Below are 15,353 nucleotides of genomic sequence, written 5' to 3'. Positions count from 1 at the left end.
TAGCCTTACTTCCCACAACCACCACCCAGGCAATAGTTAAGGCCCTAACCCGTCTATTTGTCACCCACGGACTTCCTGACACGCTGGTTTCAGACAATGGCCCACAGTTCACATCGTGTGAATTCAGCATGTACACTGCTAACTTGGGCATCAGACACGTCCTTACAGCACCATTCCATCCCGCTAGCACGGGATGGCAGAGAAGCAGTTAGGTCAGCCAAGGAGGCACTCGCCAGGTTTGGCCAGGAGGATTGGCACTCTAAACTGTCTCGTTTCCTGCTCAGCCAGCACACAACGCCCTGCACCACCACCACCAAATCTCCTGCCGAACTTCTAATGGGGAGACGCCTTAGAACCACCCTGGACAGGCTACACCCCCACTACTGCCCAGACACCCCTTTAGGGTCCGACAGTCTGGTCAGAGACTTCCCCCACAAGACCTGGTATACGCCAGGAACTACGGCGGGATCCATTGTGGGTGCCAGGACAAGTCGTGTCAGTCACAGGTCCCAGGTCCTACAGGATCCTCCTAGAGGATGGACGTTTGTGGCGGAGACACGTGGATCAACTCAGAAGGCGGCGGAAGGCGCGACAGATACCAACCCATGCCAACCTGCCAGCGCCAACGACGCCTCACCAGTGCCTGACGGATCCCCTGCGGAACCTGGTTTTCCCTGACGACGAGAGGACTGGCGGGAGAACCCGAGTTTCCGGCCAGAGTCACCACTCCAGCCACCGGCGGCCCGTTGACCAGCCGGACCTCGAGACTCAGCCGGGCCAACCTGAGCAGGGGTTTTCATCAGCACCACAGGACACTACGCCGGGCAAACCCACGCCCCAACGACCGCCGAGGCACGTTCCGAAGACCAGGACTTGACACCGGCCGACAGTTCACCCGAACTGCGGCGTTCTGGTAGCCAGCGAACAACCCTCGTATCTACAGGACTACGCATGTTCCCAGCTGGGGAAAGAGAGTGTTATGTCTGTGGAACTGGTTGGGGTCCCCAACCAGGTCCGCTGTTGGCGGGAGCACCAGCAGCTCCCATTGGTTGGCTCCGTTTGACAGCCGGCTATATAAGCCGGCTGTCGAGCAAAACCAGCCGTTGTCGCCAGCTGGTCTGCAAGTTAGCAAGCAGACGGCGACAACCCTTTATTCTTTGCAATAAAGCCTGTTAGTTATGCGCTCTGGTCTCATGCCTCTTCCTTACCATCGCTCCACAACACATACCATCACCTACTGTATGTCATCAGACTGATCATTAAGGCCCTTCTGTTGTTGACTTTAAAGTTCTATGTTGCTTTGTTTTCTTTTCAATATAGTCCCAAAATCAATTTATTGTTTTTAAAGTATTATATGTAAAACTCTGGCTTAAAGGAACTGCTACATATAACAAATTGAAGCCTTCCCTTCAAGGTTAGGTACCAGCAGTATCTTTCTACTTTTTATCATTATAGAAAAAAAGTTTATACAATTTTTGTTTTTTCATCATTTCTGGATGAGTTTTTGCTGAGATAAAAACTGCCTTTGAAAGTGATTTCTTTATAGGAAAAAAAATAAGTTTGAATAAATATAATCATGTGTAATGTCTTTATATTCACTTCTGCCTATCTAAAAGGATTGTGTAAAGAACCACCATATCAGAAAGTGGTGACTGCCTCTGGAAGTAAATGCTGGGAGTTGGAGTAAAAGCTACATTATCTGAACTCTCTAGCACTGCCCTGCCCTGCCCTGCCCTGCCCCACCAAGTAACCTGTGTGGTATGGTGGAACATGCTCTTCTATTATTGGTATAGCAAAATACAGCTACTGGCCAGTTATATTTTACAGTGTCCTTCATGTCAAGGAACAGTATGTCTGAAGCTGGCCTTCTTAAATTCTACACTTTGTTACCATATTTACAGCAGTGGTGGGCTGCAACCAGTTTAACAACCGGTTCTGTGAGTGCACTTTGTGTATGCGTGCAGCTTTCAATAATCACCTATTTGAATCTCTCCAACTCATCTTCCTGCTTCCCCAATAAGTGGAACAGCTGAGGTGCGGTAATCCACTTTTCCGCACAAATCAGCTGAGCTGCAAAAGAAGGAAATGTAAGACAGGATAGGGCAGGGGTGGGTGGGTGGGGCCAACCAATCGTTTGTGGGGATTCGCCTGAACCGGTGTGAACTGGTAGCAGCCCACCCCTGATTTACAGTATATATTGCTCTGAGTACAATGGTAGTTCTGTCTTTCCCCTTTCTTGGATGAGGACAGTCTTCCCCAATCTTATCTTTTCTCTAGTGTTGCAATTTGTCTGAGAACTCCCAGCCAGCATGTGGTTTAATAAACTTATCAAGACCAGTACAGAATCTGAATGAATACCAAAAGGTCCATATATAACATGTAAATTTTTAGTGCCTCCTTAAAGGCAAATCCCACTGCACACATATACATATACATACACACACACACACACAAAAGTCGGGGGGCATACAATATTATCCTTAGGATAGACTGAGATACATTTTGGAGGACTGCACTTAACATTCTCTAGAAGAAGAGCTGCAGTAAATAGCCACAGTATGAATTCGTATAAAGAGTTAGGGGTATGTAATCAACAGCAGAATATTTTTTTGTTGAAGATGCCAAAAAATATCACAGTATTCACAGTTGTGGCTCTGGGAAGCTCCGAGATCTTCAAAAAAGATTCAGAGTAACATCTGGCACTGGGATATTAATCTGCCCACATCTGTTTAATGAGAAAGTTGATGTATTTAGAATGTTGATGCATTATTCAGTCCATGATTCTTTCGTTTCAGAAAATCACACAGAGGTATTATTTATCACACAATGCATTGCTTTAGGCATACAAAAATATTTTTATTAACAGTTTCACTATTTAAGAAATATTATTAGTTATTCGTCTATTTACTTAACTCATTAATTATATATAAGTTTTTAAGATGTAGTCCAGTTTTCTTTTACAAAGAGGAAACCTCCTCACAAATCAGACTAGATTCATACAAGATATTCAATCAAAATACATTTTGATTATTGTGGATAAGCATACTATGTAAATCAATCATGTAGTTTGTAATATTTGATATATAAATTAACATGGCGGATCAGCTCAAACCATTGCACTTTATTCAATAAATCATGCTTAGCCAATTGTGTAAACACAACTTCAGCTTGGGACTGTGACAAAATGTTTTGAGTTTGTATTCAGGATTTATTTAATCTAATTTACTTGATGAGAGAAGATAAAATCATCATATATCTTGATACTGAGAACTGACATGTCTAAACAGCTCTTTTCCAGGAGATCTCAAGGAATTTACATTTATAGATAAAAGTCATAATCTTGATTGCATTTCACATGGGAAACAAAAAAAAAAGAGATAGGAAACTTAATTTTGCTGCTCAAAAAAGATAGAAAAGGGAATAGGCTTATATTCCTTTACTCTCTAAATCTCTTAAGAGACAACTGGAGCCAATCCCACTCTATTATTTCCCCGATCAAAGACAGAGTAGTATTGGCCAATAAAAACATCTCCCAGAATCCAGAGTGGACCATCTGCAGTTTCTATATCTAAACTTTGGAAGCCACTGGTGCACAGGTTCATCCCATCACTATTGACCTATGGGAAAGAGGATATGTAGGTTTAAAAGCAATTAATATTGGATTAAGACAATAAATCATATTCAGATTTGTATGGCAACATTTACACACACTCAAAAGCAGTTTTAACCACAGAAATTTAAATGCTAGAAGTTGGGGTCCTTATATCTGGAGGATGACTTTGTTGGGAAAGATTATTGTTGAATTTTCAAGGCACAACTAAGGATTGAGATAGAAGAAGGAAGGCAATGACTGGATACTGAATCAATTGTTTTTAGCATAAATTAGAAAAATTCTAGTTGTGATTTGAGCATATGAAGGAATCATGGCATTTCTAGCCTGGACATGAGACATGTAATAACATAAACTGTGATCTTAAAATGATAGCAGCACTAGTCCAATATTTTGAAGACACCATATTAAAGAAGAGCGTGTTCATGCTGGACAAAGAGCTTGAAATAAAACAGCGAACTTTGCTATTATATATATTGACAGGAGGTAGAATCTTATATGCCCAAGGTGGAAAGACACACTAATTTCCACAATAGAAGAATGGATGGTGAATGTGATGGAGTGGGCAGAAAAGGTAAAACTAACTGTTTTAATTAAAGAGAAGAGCTTATCAAGTTTTATTTCCATTTGGAAACCAATTCTGGATTTTGTATTTGAAACTGAAAAAAAAATATGACACCCTAATTTTAGGTTTTGACAATTAGAATGGTTTTGCTGTTACGGCTTGAAATATTCAGAACTGTATAGCAAAAAGTTGAGGTTGTAATTTTTTTTGCATACTATCATACTGAAGAGTCAGAAGCCACTACTTGTTTCTTCTCTTTTTTTTTTTAGTTCTTTCTGCACTTTCCTATTTCTGTCTTTAACTTTTTCAATGTTTGTTTCTATTAGTACCTTCCATTGATTTAGCCACTTTCTCGTACTTGAATATTACAAACCCTTCCCATTCATCTCCCTTTATCCTTTCATGGGCTGATCTATAGCACTGCACCTGAAAGAATTCAAGTAGAAGAGGAGTTTCTGCACTGCCATCTCAAAAGGATTCTTGGGTTGGTATGAAAAGCAGGCTTGTGGTAGGCTGCCAAATCTACAATTTATGACATTAGCTTCACTGTAATATATTTAGCAGAACAAAAATAGCATTATCATTTAAAATAACTCCCTACCACAGGGGTGAGCAAACTTTTTGGTTCGGGGGGCCTCATTGACTTTTAAAATTTGACAGACGGGCCGCCACCTGGTGTCGAAATGCCTGTCATTACAAGTCAAAATCAAATGAATGCAATCATTCAATCATTCACATCAAACCTTAATTCTGTACCAATCTTCGGCGGGCCAGATTAAAAAGACCAACGGGCCCGATGTGGCCCCCGGGCCGTAGTTTTCCCACCCCTGCCCTACATAACAAAGAAGTAAAGCCTGAAAGGTGCATGTAAGGTTATATATAGATGCCTCCAAGTTAGTGTTATATTGTGTTTGGGTATGAATATATTCTTTATTATCTTTCTAATAGTGACTAAGATGCTGCCAAGAGGAAGTAGCATGCTTTATTACAGTGGAAGGGATCACCTCCTTTCCCAAGGAGAAAATGCACTGGGAAAAAAGAAGAGAAAAAGGGCCCCGGATTTGTGAATGTTAAATGTATATGTATAAATGAAGTTTTAGAAATAATCATTAAAATGAAAATATTAGACTTCACAGCTGAATCACCTGACCTAATCTTTTGGATAAGCCTCCATTTATTGAGATACTTGGAGAATTCAATGACAGTGCACCTTTTTATGTCATTGTCATTTGTATGCTTGCATGGAGGTGGAGGCTTTTTGAACTCTTCCTTAAATGTTCTCTTGCTCTGTACATTGACTTATAAAGATTAAGTAAGTTTCCCCCTACTTTTTGATACACCTTAACTTTTAGGTTAGCCACAAAATTAATAAAGATTTTGATCTAGTATGAATGCTAGTCTCCCCATCTTTATGGACAAATAAGATGGTCATTGTGATAAATATTCTTTTCCCCTGTACTTTTTCAACAGCAACAGAGCTTGTCAATCACATATGCCACAATTCCTTCCTTCCTTCCTTCCTTCCTTCCTTCCTTCCTTCCTTCCTTCCTTCCTTCCTTCCTTCCTTCCTTCCCAGGGAATGAAGGAAAACAGTCATTTCCTCATTCTTTAGTTTTACTATTTTTATTTATATTCCACATTTATGATTTTGATAAACAACTCAAGGGGGCAAACATATCTTATTTTCTTCACAACACCAACCCTATGAGTGAATTGGGGTGTGTGTGTGTGAGAGAGAGAGAGAGAGATCCAATTTTCATGCCTAAAGCGACACTAGCACCCACTGTCTCCCAATTTCTAGCCTGGTACCTTAACCAGTACTCCAAACTGGCACTTTTTAATTGGTATTACTAGTTTGTATTTATTATAATGGTGATTAAAAGGTGTTAATATCTGGCCAATTCTCATTAGGCAACCTTGGTATATAGTACAACCTTAAGAAGTCTGCCTTGTCCTTTTTTAGCTTGTCTTTTCTGACTCTCAGCAGTAAAAGAGCAACTGAGCATCTGAATGGGGAAACTCTTACTAATACATCAGTGTTCTTTCTCCATGTCCCAATATAAAGTTACAGATAATAACCCATGCTTTCCCAAGAATGACACATGTTCTGCTAGGAAGAAATGAGTGACAGTACTTACCATGACAGTGTAAGCCTCTGGAGTAAGAGGATAAGAGTTTCCATTGATTGTGAAAGTGACAAGAGGCATCACATTGAGATAGTTGCATTCCACAGCATACTGCAAACAATTGGTATATCTTTGCAATAATGAACATCCAATATTTCAATTAAAAAAACAACCCTAGATAAGAAGATGGACAATATCTATTTTGCACTCCGATCTTTTTCTTTTGAATTGTGCTTCCCTTGTAAGATATTACACGCATATGTGAATTGATGTCTTTAAGTATACTAAAACATTGAACCAGGTTTCAGCCCAAAAATATATAAGATACAATAAGGATTCAGTATCCTTTTTTTCCCTTTACTTCTGCTTTGTTCAATCTATCTCCCTCCAAATGCTCTTTTTTATTTAAGGAAACCCACTCTGAAGGTTGCCTGTGTTTAATATGCTATTACACAATTTGCTAACACAGAGAGTAATTAAAGATTGGTTGCTTGAAGTGAGAGAAGGATCCAGGGCTAACTCCCCATCCCCCTTGCTCCATACTTTTTTGCCTGCCATACTTTTTTGCACCATAGCAATAGCGCCATTTCTCACTCTCTAGGTAGCACCCACCAATTGCCTTAGGTCAAGGCTGTCAAACTCATGGCCCACGGGCTGGATGCGTCGCACACTGGCCATGCCCATGCCCAGTTTAGTGAAGGGGGAAAAAGTCATGATACATCATGTGATGATGCCATGACAACACAAGTTTGACACCTTTGCCTTAGAGGGTCTCCTTTGGGGCAAAAAGACAGATGTTTCAGAAGCTAAATCAGGAGAAGACTTGGCCTAAATTCACTGCTTCTCCTAAGCCTCCTTTTTTAAAAGCATATGCTTCACCTTTTGCAAAATGACAGACTAAATTTTCTTTAAAATTCAAAGAACTAGCATGTAATGAAATTGAAAGAAACAAAAAGAGAAAATGAAAGAACAACTAGGATTGTAAAGAGACAATTTTAGATTTAAACTTATCCTAGATTTAGCACGAGGATTGGGATGCTGTTACTGATTTCCAAGTTGGGACCTACCTCACCATCCATAGGTTGTGCCCCGATTAATGTTTGCATTTGCTTTATGTCTTCAGAAGGGCCTGTGATGAGAGATGTTCCTGTGTCCACTATAGCCTGACATCCTTCTGCACAAAATGCAACATTCCCACCAACCTGGATACTGAAAAGAAGATGGAAATAAAGCTTCAAGGGGGCTGTTTTGGTGATAATGCCTCTCCAATATATTTACATTGGTACTTCTTCTCCCAGCATAATTTTTAGGTTGACTTTGATCCTGACGCTGTTTTCCTATATTTGTTTTAATGTCTGTCACTGCATCACTGATTCATCTTTGAAAAGATCTGTGCTGAGAAGTGATGGAGATTAGAAGACTTTAAATGGACAACATTTCTGGTTATACCAAGGGAAAATGTCTACGTCTCCTAAAATGGGGACAATAGTGAGCACTCTTGCTTAGCTAAGAGTAATTAAGGACCGATTGCTTGGAATCAGTCCCAAGAGCTTATTCCAAGAGCACACTTGGAATTTTGGCATATCGCAACGTTGTTTTGTTTGCCTCTACCCATGATTATAATGGTTCTGCAGGAATCTCTGTATTTTCTCTGGATATATGGATAGTCTAGAGCAGAGCTGTCAAACTCCCAGCCCGGGCCGGATGCGTCACACACTGGCCACACCCATGCCCATGCCTGGTTTAGCGAAGGGGAAAAAGTCCCAATAAGTCACGTGACACCGCTGTGAGAACATGAGTTTGACAACCCTGGTCTAGAGTGACCTTATCCAGTTTGCAAAAATTACAACAAGATGCAGAAAATGTGTCATGCCCCTGGTGGAGTCTGACTCTGAGGAAGAGGAGGAACAGCCAACAGGGAGTGGGAGTGTGGTTCCACAGGTGGTGGAGGAGGCTGGGGAAGCGCAGAGGCCAGCTGAGCAATCAGAGAAGGATCCAGGCCCATCCCCTATCCATCCTAGGTCACGCAGAGAGGGAGAGGATCAGGGAAAAGTGAGGTCTACTCAAGAGAAGATTACCATGATCCTCCTCATGGCTTGCAGGTGGGATAGAATTGCTGAAGTTAATTAGTGTTCACCTTGAAAGAGGCTTATCTTTGCTGGTGTTCTTCCCATGGACTTTTCTCGGTTATTTTCCTGGAGTTTATAATTAGTTATCTCGGCTTGCTTCAGAACTCTCATCAATGCAGTTTGTTTTGGTTTTCTGTTTGCCTCATTATTTACTTTTGTGACTTTAAACTGTGCCTAATAAAACAGTGAAGTTAAGTTGAAGGCCTTACCGGACTATAATATATGTTTTGGGTTTTGGGTTATTTTGAGAGACTATGGGTCATCACAAAATGCTGTATTTAATATAGTAAATCTAGTACTAAATTACTATCTAATTGTCTGAAAATTTGCAGTCTTACTTTCGTGGGCCTAGTTTAAAAGCAAAAAATTCTTCATTTTAAAGCTTCTTTGGAAGAACTGTAGTCTATGAACAGGAGTTTTCTTGCACATTTGATATAGTTGAGGCATTTCAACAAGACACTGAAAGTTTAGAATGTATGCTTCCTAATTTCATACTTTCCTAGGATATGGGGTATAAAGGAAACAAAGCTAGGTAGATAGGGGAAGAATCTTGATGATTCAGAATCTTGATGATTCTGTGATTTTTTGGAATGAAGCAGGAATCCCTCCATAATGATCACAATTGTATTTGAAGACTTTCTGACCTCATATGTAACTTGGAATTTTACAAGCTGCAGGAACTTAGACAATATTCAAAGCATTGGTACTTTGCTTTTTCATATAAAATGATATAGAGGGATGGATGGAGGTGGAATAGTTAAGTAATAGATGGAATTTCTTTTATCCACAAGGAATTATTTACATCATTTGGAGACTTGGCAAATACTGTTGTAAAAACACCTGTTACAGACAATGATATAATTAATATACATAATCACCTAAACCACTTTCCTAGCTTTTAAAGGAGTGAAAAACAGCCCTCTAACTCTAAGGATAAATATATATCACATCTAGCCAAATAGTTAAAAGATGATTACAGCTCATTGTAACAGTGAAAGCCTGGGATTTGTGAAACAGATGTGGTGCTTCTGTAAAAGATTGGCAAGTCTGAGTCCTAAATGCACAATTACCCTGAATTCTAGCATTCATCAGAGATAGAAAAGTAGCTATTATCTCTGAGAATCCCCCCTTATTTTTAAATAAGACACATACTTATCCAGTAGGATCTGCCAGTATCCCTGCTTAGTGACTGGAATCCAGTTGAGATTTCCACTGAAATAGGCCTCATCATAGCCACCAAAAATCAGTTCCCCTCCTACAGAAGAATAAGGGTTTCTGAGGAGAGAAAGAAGAAATAATTACATTGCCTTTGCTTTGTGTTTTTTCTATTACACAGTCATTCTTTTCAGAATTCTAAACCTGAAGTACATAATTGATGCTCCTCCACATTTTCCAGACTTCTCATGTCAGTCCTCTGGCTATCTCTGATCATGCCTGTACATTGGGCACATTGATGAATGGAATATTGACTGAGTTTGAGAAAAGAAAGTACACAAATGCAACCAATTATTCTTTCCAATACTAAGCAAAAATAATGGAATCTGGTCCCAGTACCAGAAATAAGACATTCGCCAATTTATAAGGAAAGCGATAAGCTTCTCTACTCCTGCTGCAGAATTGGGTTTTTTAAAAAATAGCCAACCATATGGGTTCCTTTGGTATTGGTTTTTATTGATTTCAAGTAAAGCAGGTGCTAATCTGAAAGACTAAATTTTTTACTGTATTGGGAAGAAGAGCCAACTTTTTATGCATTACCTGTTCATGTAAACTGAGAATATTGGTAAGTCCACCAGGTTTTGGGCCATCATATTATCAAATACAGGGGTGACACCATCCACAGCCAAGGATGGATAGGCCAGACCAAGTATTCCATCAAATTCTGAATCCAAAAAGGTGTTGCCAGGTTCAGTGACACTTTCTGCAAACTGTTGATTTACTATGGTGAGTCCTTCAACCTAAAAATTAGAAATCTCAGATATGAATTTTAATCTGTAGCAAGAAACTAGTCATGCTGCAGTAATGGGTCATGCATTCTTCTGTCCTTCCTTCCCTCTTTCCCTCCCTCCCTCCCTTCCTGAATTGGTGTTTCATCATTTGGGATAGCTAATGCTACTTTGAATAAACTACACAAGTCTGATGCAGCATATTCTTATTAAAAGCCAGGTTGAATTGTATATCATCCATCCTAAAACTATATGATCTAAAAATCATATTCATGTTCAGAAAGATTGTTCTAGAAGAAAGGAAGAATACAGAAGGACTAGAGAACATTGTCCAAAAGCACTTTCCATGATGGAATGGGGACAGATTTTCCCTGCAGCTCCATGCATATCTTTAAAACCTGCACCAAGTCATTGGGGCAATGTCCCTTGGGCTCATCTAAGGGCATGGAAGATCACAGGAGGAAAAATGGGAAAGGGAAGTCCAGTTGCTCAAATACTGTGGAAGATAGGTTTCATCAGAGTTCTCCTAATGAATCATACGAACACACATAGAAAATGAAAGCAATGATAATTTGTAACATGGTTCCTTGGTGACATGCCACCCAAAATATGGTCCATTTTTGTAATGTGCTGCTCATCTGCCCTGAAAGGACATTTGACACTATAAAGAACTGTGCTTTGGAACTCAGTGATAAATACAGATACTGTAGCCTCTACAGGCTGGATAATGCCTTACTGTATCAGAATATAATTGGTTAAATGATAAAGCATCACATTCCTTTTACATGAATAGGATCTTTCACTTACAGTCACTTGATCCATTCCAATTATTCCTCTCAAGCTACCAGTGCCATAGTGAATGGAAAAAGGAGTACCCACTTCAGTGTAGGTGCTGGACTGTGATGGATGAAATCTGGAATGTTCAACTATAATTGAAAAAAATAAAAGAAATATCAATGCTTGTATCTCTGGCCTATGGACTTTTGTACTCCAGCCCTGTGCATATTTATTCAAGTACAATATGTACAAGATTACAGCCTTATGAATCCACACAGCTGTATACAGTTAATGGCTTCTATTGAAAAATAAAGTCTTTAAAATAAAGCAATATAAATGTGCTGCTTGTAGCTTCAGTACAAGACAGTCATTTTTTTACACAAGAGTTGCCAATGATCCAGTAATGAAAATATACTTATGACTGTAACTATGCTAATCTTAGTTATACAAGCACTCCATATGCTGTATGGTTATATTTCATTTATATATGCTATATGGGTATATTTTCTCAAAAATAAGTTGTCAATAGAGAACACTTATGAAAAAATATGCAAAGGACGGATACCTTGAGTTGCCATTCATGCTGTTTTATCTTTTATAACGAACCTTCTGAATAAATATACTTAGCATTGTGCGACTAAATTATTATTACAAATCTTCACCCAATTACTTTACAGGTAGGAGTTTCTCTTTTCATAACAAGAGATGATCAGGCTGAATCCGAGGGAGGGGTCAAATACATCATAAGTCCCTTCACTCCCACAAGAGATCTAAGTCCAGCCTACCCTGAATTCCTTTGCCTCTTATCTACCACCAATTATTGGCCCGTTAGTAATTCAGATTCTTGTAGGGAGCTTAAGCTTGCAATAAATCTTTATACACATTTGAACTGCCTGGATTTTCTGATTTCCCTGGCGCTTGACAAAAGGTGTTTTTTTTCTGAATGCAATGTTATTTTAGCATTTATCATTGTAAATATGCCCCCAAACAGCAAGATTTGGTTTGTGTTTTGCAGACAAAATGTTAGCGACATTACAGCATACTACAAGTACAACAGAATGGCTATTGTATTAAAAATCTACTCAATAATTGGATTTCCAGTGTTGAACGTAGCAAATGTGCTCTTGCAATGATTGATATGTGCAATTGTTTACCAAGGAAATCAAATGACAAAAAATTGCTAATTTGGACATTGGAAGCATGAACAACATTTACTGGTCTGAATAATGCTAGTTCTATAAGTACTGCTACCTCTAACATAAAATATGTTAACTGTTTTCAGACTGTTAACAAAGCATTCAGTGTAATTTAAAATAATTTTCATAAGATTTCTACCATGTGCAAATCAATGTTTGGCATCTAAGAAATCCAACAAGCTTTTATACAGGTTTTATTAATGTGTATCCCTTTAGGTGGAACAAACATCAAGGAGATTATTTAAAATCATGCCTGCCCAATCCTCACCACAAGCCTTGCTGAAACAGTAAATAGATGGTACCCAGAGGTTGGAGGAACCAGTGTCAAAGAGTACAGTAAAATTCTGTGGTGGGTTTCCAATGGAGATCTGTCCAAAATATTCCACCTGCCAGAACAGAAGAACAAAGAAGTATTTATAGTTCATATATTGGGATGGAGAAGCACTCTTCAGGACTACATAAAGCTGGAAACCTTCTCCAAACAAAAGAGGAGAATTTTGTCAAATGCAAACTTTTCCAGTCAGCATTTGTATTATACCTAGGTGTTGTTGTTTGCATAAATGGATCAAGAGTTTAAACAGGATTTTAAGACTAGCTTTTTAGGAGGGGCTTTACTCATAATCCATTGGCACACCTTCATTTTTAATTTTCACCCCTAGCATTTAAATTGCAACATTTTCTTGATAATTAAATAATAAATAAATAAATTTTTGATATGTGTTATTTTGCCAGTTAAAGTGTCTCCTATTTTCCTATCAGTATGGTCCTGGATGGACCCTTTTCTGATGAACAAGACTATGATATAAACCTGAAATTTAGAAGAAGAAGAAGAAAAAGAGTGATTTATTAGAAAGAAAAAAATTGGCTCATTCTTTGGCCTTTCCAACCACAACCATGCAGCAAAAAGGGAGAATTCAGATATGTGTACAATGAAAAAAAATTTTTTTGGAGTAGATATGAACACTCTGCAGGCATTCAAACATATCTGAAAAGGTGAGAAGTAATAGGGCATGGATGTGCAGGCAAGCACATCCTAACCTTCCACGTTGTTCATATCTGCTGTTTTTCAGACTTTGCGTGCTAAGACTTGCAGGGAGAGTAATTAAGTCTGTTCAATATAACTCATATACAAACTTTTCCATCTCCAGGGACCAATTTTAGCTAGACTTAAGTATGTTCAGCTTGGTTATAACTCTCCAGCAGATTTTGAGGCAGACTGTGCAAGTTTTTTAACACTTTTAGTTCTTGGGGCGTAGGTTTATGTTTGTATTACTCACCAATTTTCTTTTAACCCACTTTCAGAGTTGGCTAAGGTAAAAGAATATTGGGAGGTGATGGAGTGTGAAATATGTGGCAGTTTATTTCTTGTTTGTAGAAGTGCAAAATTACCAGTTAGCATTTATATTCAACTTTTATGTTTGCAAAGGTGGTATTCAGCAGGTTCTGACCAGTTCTGGAGAACTGATAGCAGAAATTTTGAGTAGTTCGGAGAACCAACAAATACCACCCCGGACTGGAGATTTTACAGTAACCTTCCCCTGCCACTCCTACCAAGTTACACCCACAGAACCTGTAGTAAAAAAAATTGAATCCCACCACTGATGTAGCCAAATATTTCACAGTCCTCATAAGCTTCCAGTGAAAACTTTGATACCACTGAAATATTTGATGAGTAAGTGGGAAAGATGGGACAATATCTTTTCTTTTTCACTTGGCAGACAAATGGTACTGGAGTTTAGCACAGTTACAAAGCTTTGCAGTGCGTTAGAGCGCATAGGTATAGATACAGAGCCCATGTTTACAACTCTTTAAGGCAACTATATCTTTTCCCCAGACCATGATGTCTCATACCAATAAAATGTAGATATGATGAATATTTATAATGCATATATATAAACTAATTCGAGTCCTTTGAACAATGCCTTCCTCAGTGGCCTTATTATATATAATATACCAACAATATGTGGATACTGTCAAATAATTCCTGGATTTCTATAAGCTGTGTTGTAAGTACAGGGTGAGAGTCTAATAATATTAAATTCTGTCATAGGAAAAACTGCTGACATTTGTCTTCTTTGTACATTCCCTGCCCCCAGGGTCTCATTGATGCTTTGGCTTTAACTTACATCAAAATAGTTAAAGAGGGGTTCGTTGGTTTCTTTAAATACCGAGCAGTCTTGGGTGTACTGTATCATATCTATCTTATATTTCTTCCAAAATTGAGGCAATTGCCCACGTTCCCTCAATATTTGCCGCAAAGATCGGTGTCTTTTCAGGGTAACTCTGGAGAGGAGAGAAGACACTATATGCTTAATGCTGATCAACAGAAATAATAAAATCTGGAAAGCATTTTGTTCTAGTGCAGGCAGTACTAGAATTCCACTAAGGTTAAGATTTTTATGTGTTATTCATATCCTGAAAATTTTGCCTATGCTGCACATGAAAGTAATTATGTATCAAATTCAATACTTGAAAAATATCTCTCTTTTGCATAATTCTGAAAGAAGTCCAATCCATCACAGTAGCAAATAGAACTATTGTGATTTATCTTTCATCTGGCATTCACTGTTATCCATTAGGGGACTCCCACTTGCAATATTTGATGATTTGCAACTTGATGATTCTTCACCCTTAATATATTTATGAACAGTGTGTTTTGGGGGATACAGGAATTTGGAACAGAAAGTATACCACACCAGGATGGATTTGTAATGTTTTGAAGAGAGTAAAATAATACCCGTAGTTGTTTTGGGGGCCCTCCCCTTCCTACAATTAATATGTCCACATTTATCTAAACACATCACTGATTATTCACAAAACATTATTGATGTGTTTCTTCTCTAATACTGGAACTGTGCTGTACTTGTATTGTAGGAGAATAAAAGAAGCTTCAAGGGCAGTGCAGCTTTGTAATTGTAATTTCTAATGCTCAATAACAAAAATGAGGGGGGGGGGGGATGACCAGAAGAAGAAAGAAATGTGCTTACCTTTGTAATCCATTGGTCAT

The 15,353-nt window shown here is 38.7% G+C and overlaps 1 protein-coding gene across 1 annotated transcript; it reads right to left on the bottom strand.

Moving 5' to 3' along the window:
* Nucleotides 1-2,835: 2,835 nt before the first annotated feature.
* On the bottom strand, nt 2,836-15,353 carry CTSE (cathepsin E). The gene is made up of 9 exons (XM_026715570.2): nt 15,334-15,353; nt 14,473-14,629; nt 12,615-12,732; nt 11,181-11,299; nt 10,186-10,385; nt 9,583-9,705; nt 7,369-7,510; nt 6,314-6,412; nt 2,836-3,617 (listed from the first exon to the last, which is right to left on the bottom strand). The coding sequence occupies exons 1-9, from the start codon at nt 15,351-15,353 to the stop codon at nt 3,453-3,455; spliced, it is 1,143 nt and encodes a 380-aa protein (XP_026571355.2). The 3' UTR covers nt 2,836-3,452.

This window comes from Pseudonaja textilis, chromosome 3 (assembly GCF_049901715.1).
Source record: "Pseudonaja textilis isolate UNSWEBS1 chromosome 3, rPseTex1.2, whole genome shotgun sequence".
Taxonomy (NCBI): Eukaryota; Metazoa; Chordata; class Lepidosauria; order Squamata; family Elapidae; genus Pseudonaja; species Pseudonaja textilis.
This window is presented reverse-complemented; position numbering and strand designations above follow the sequence as displayed.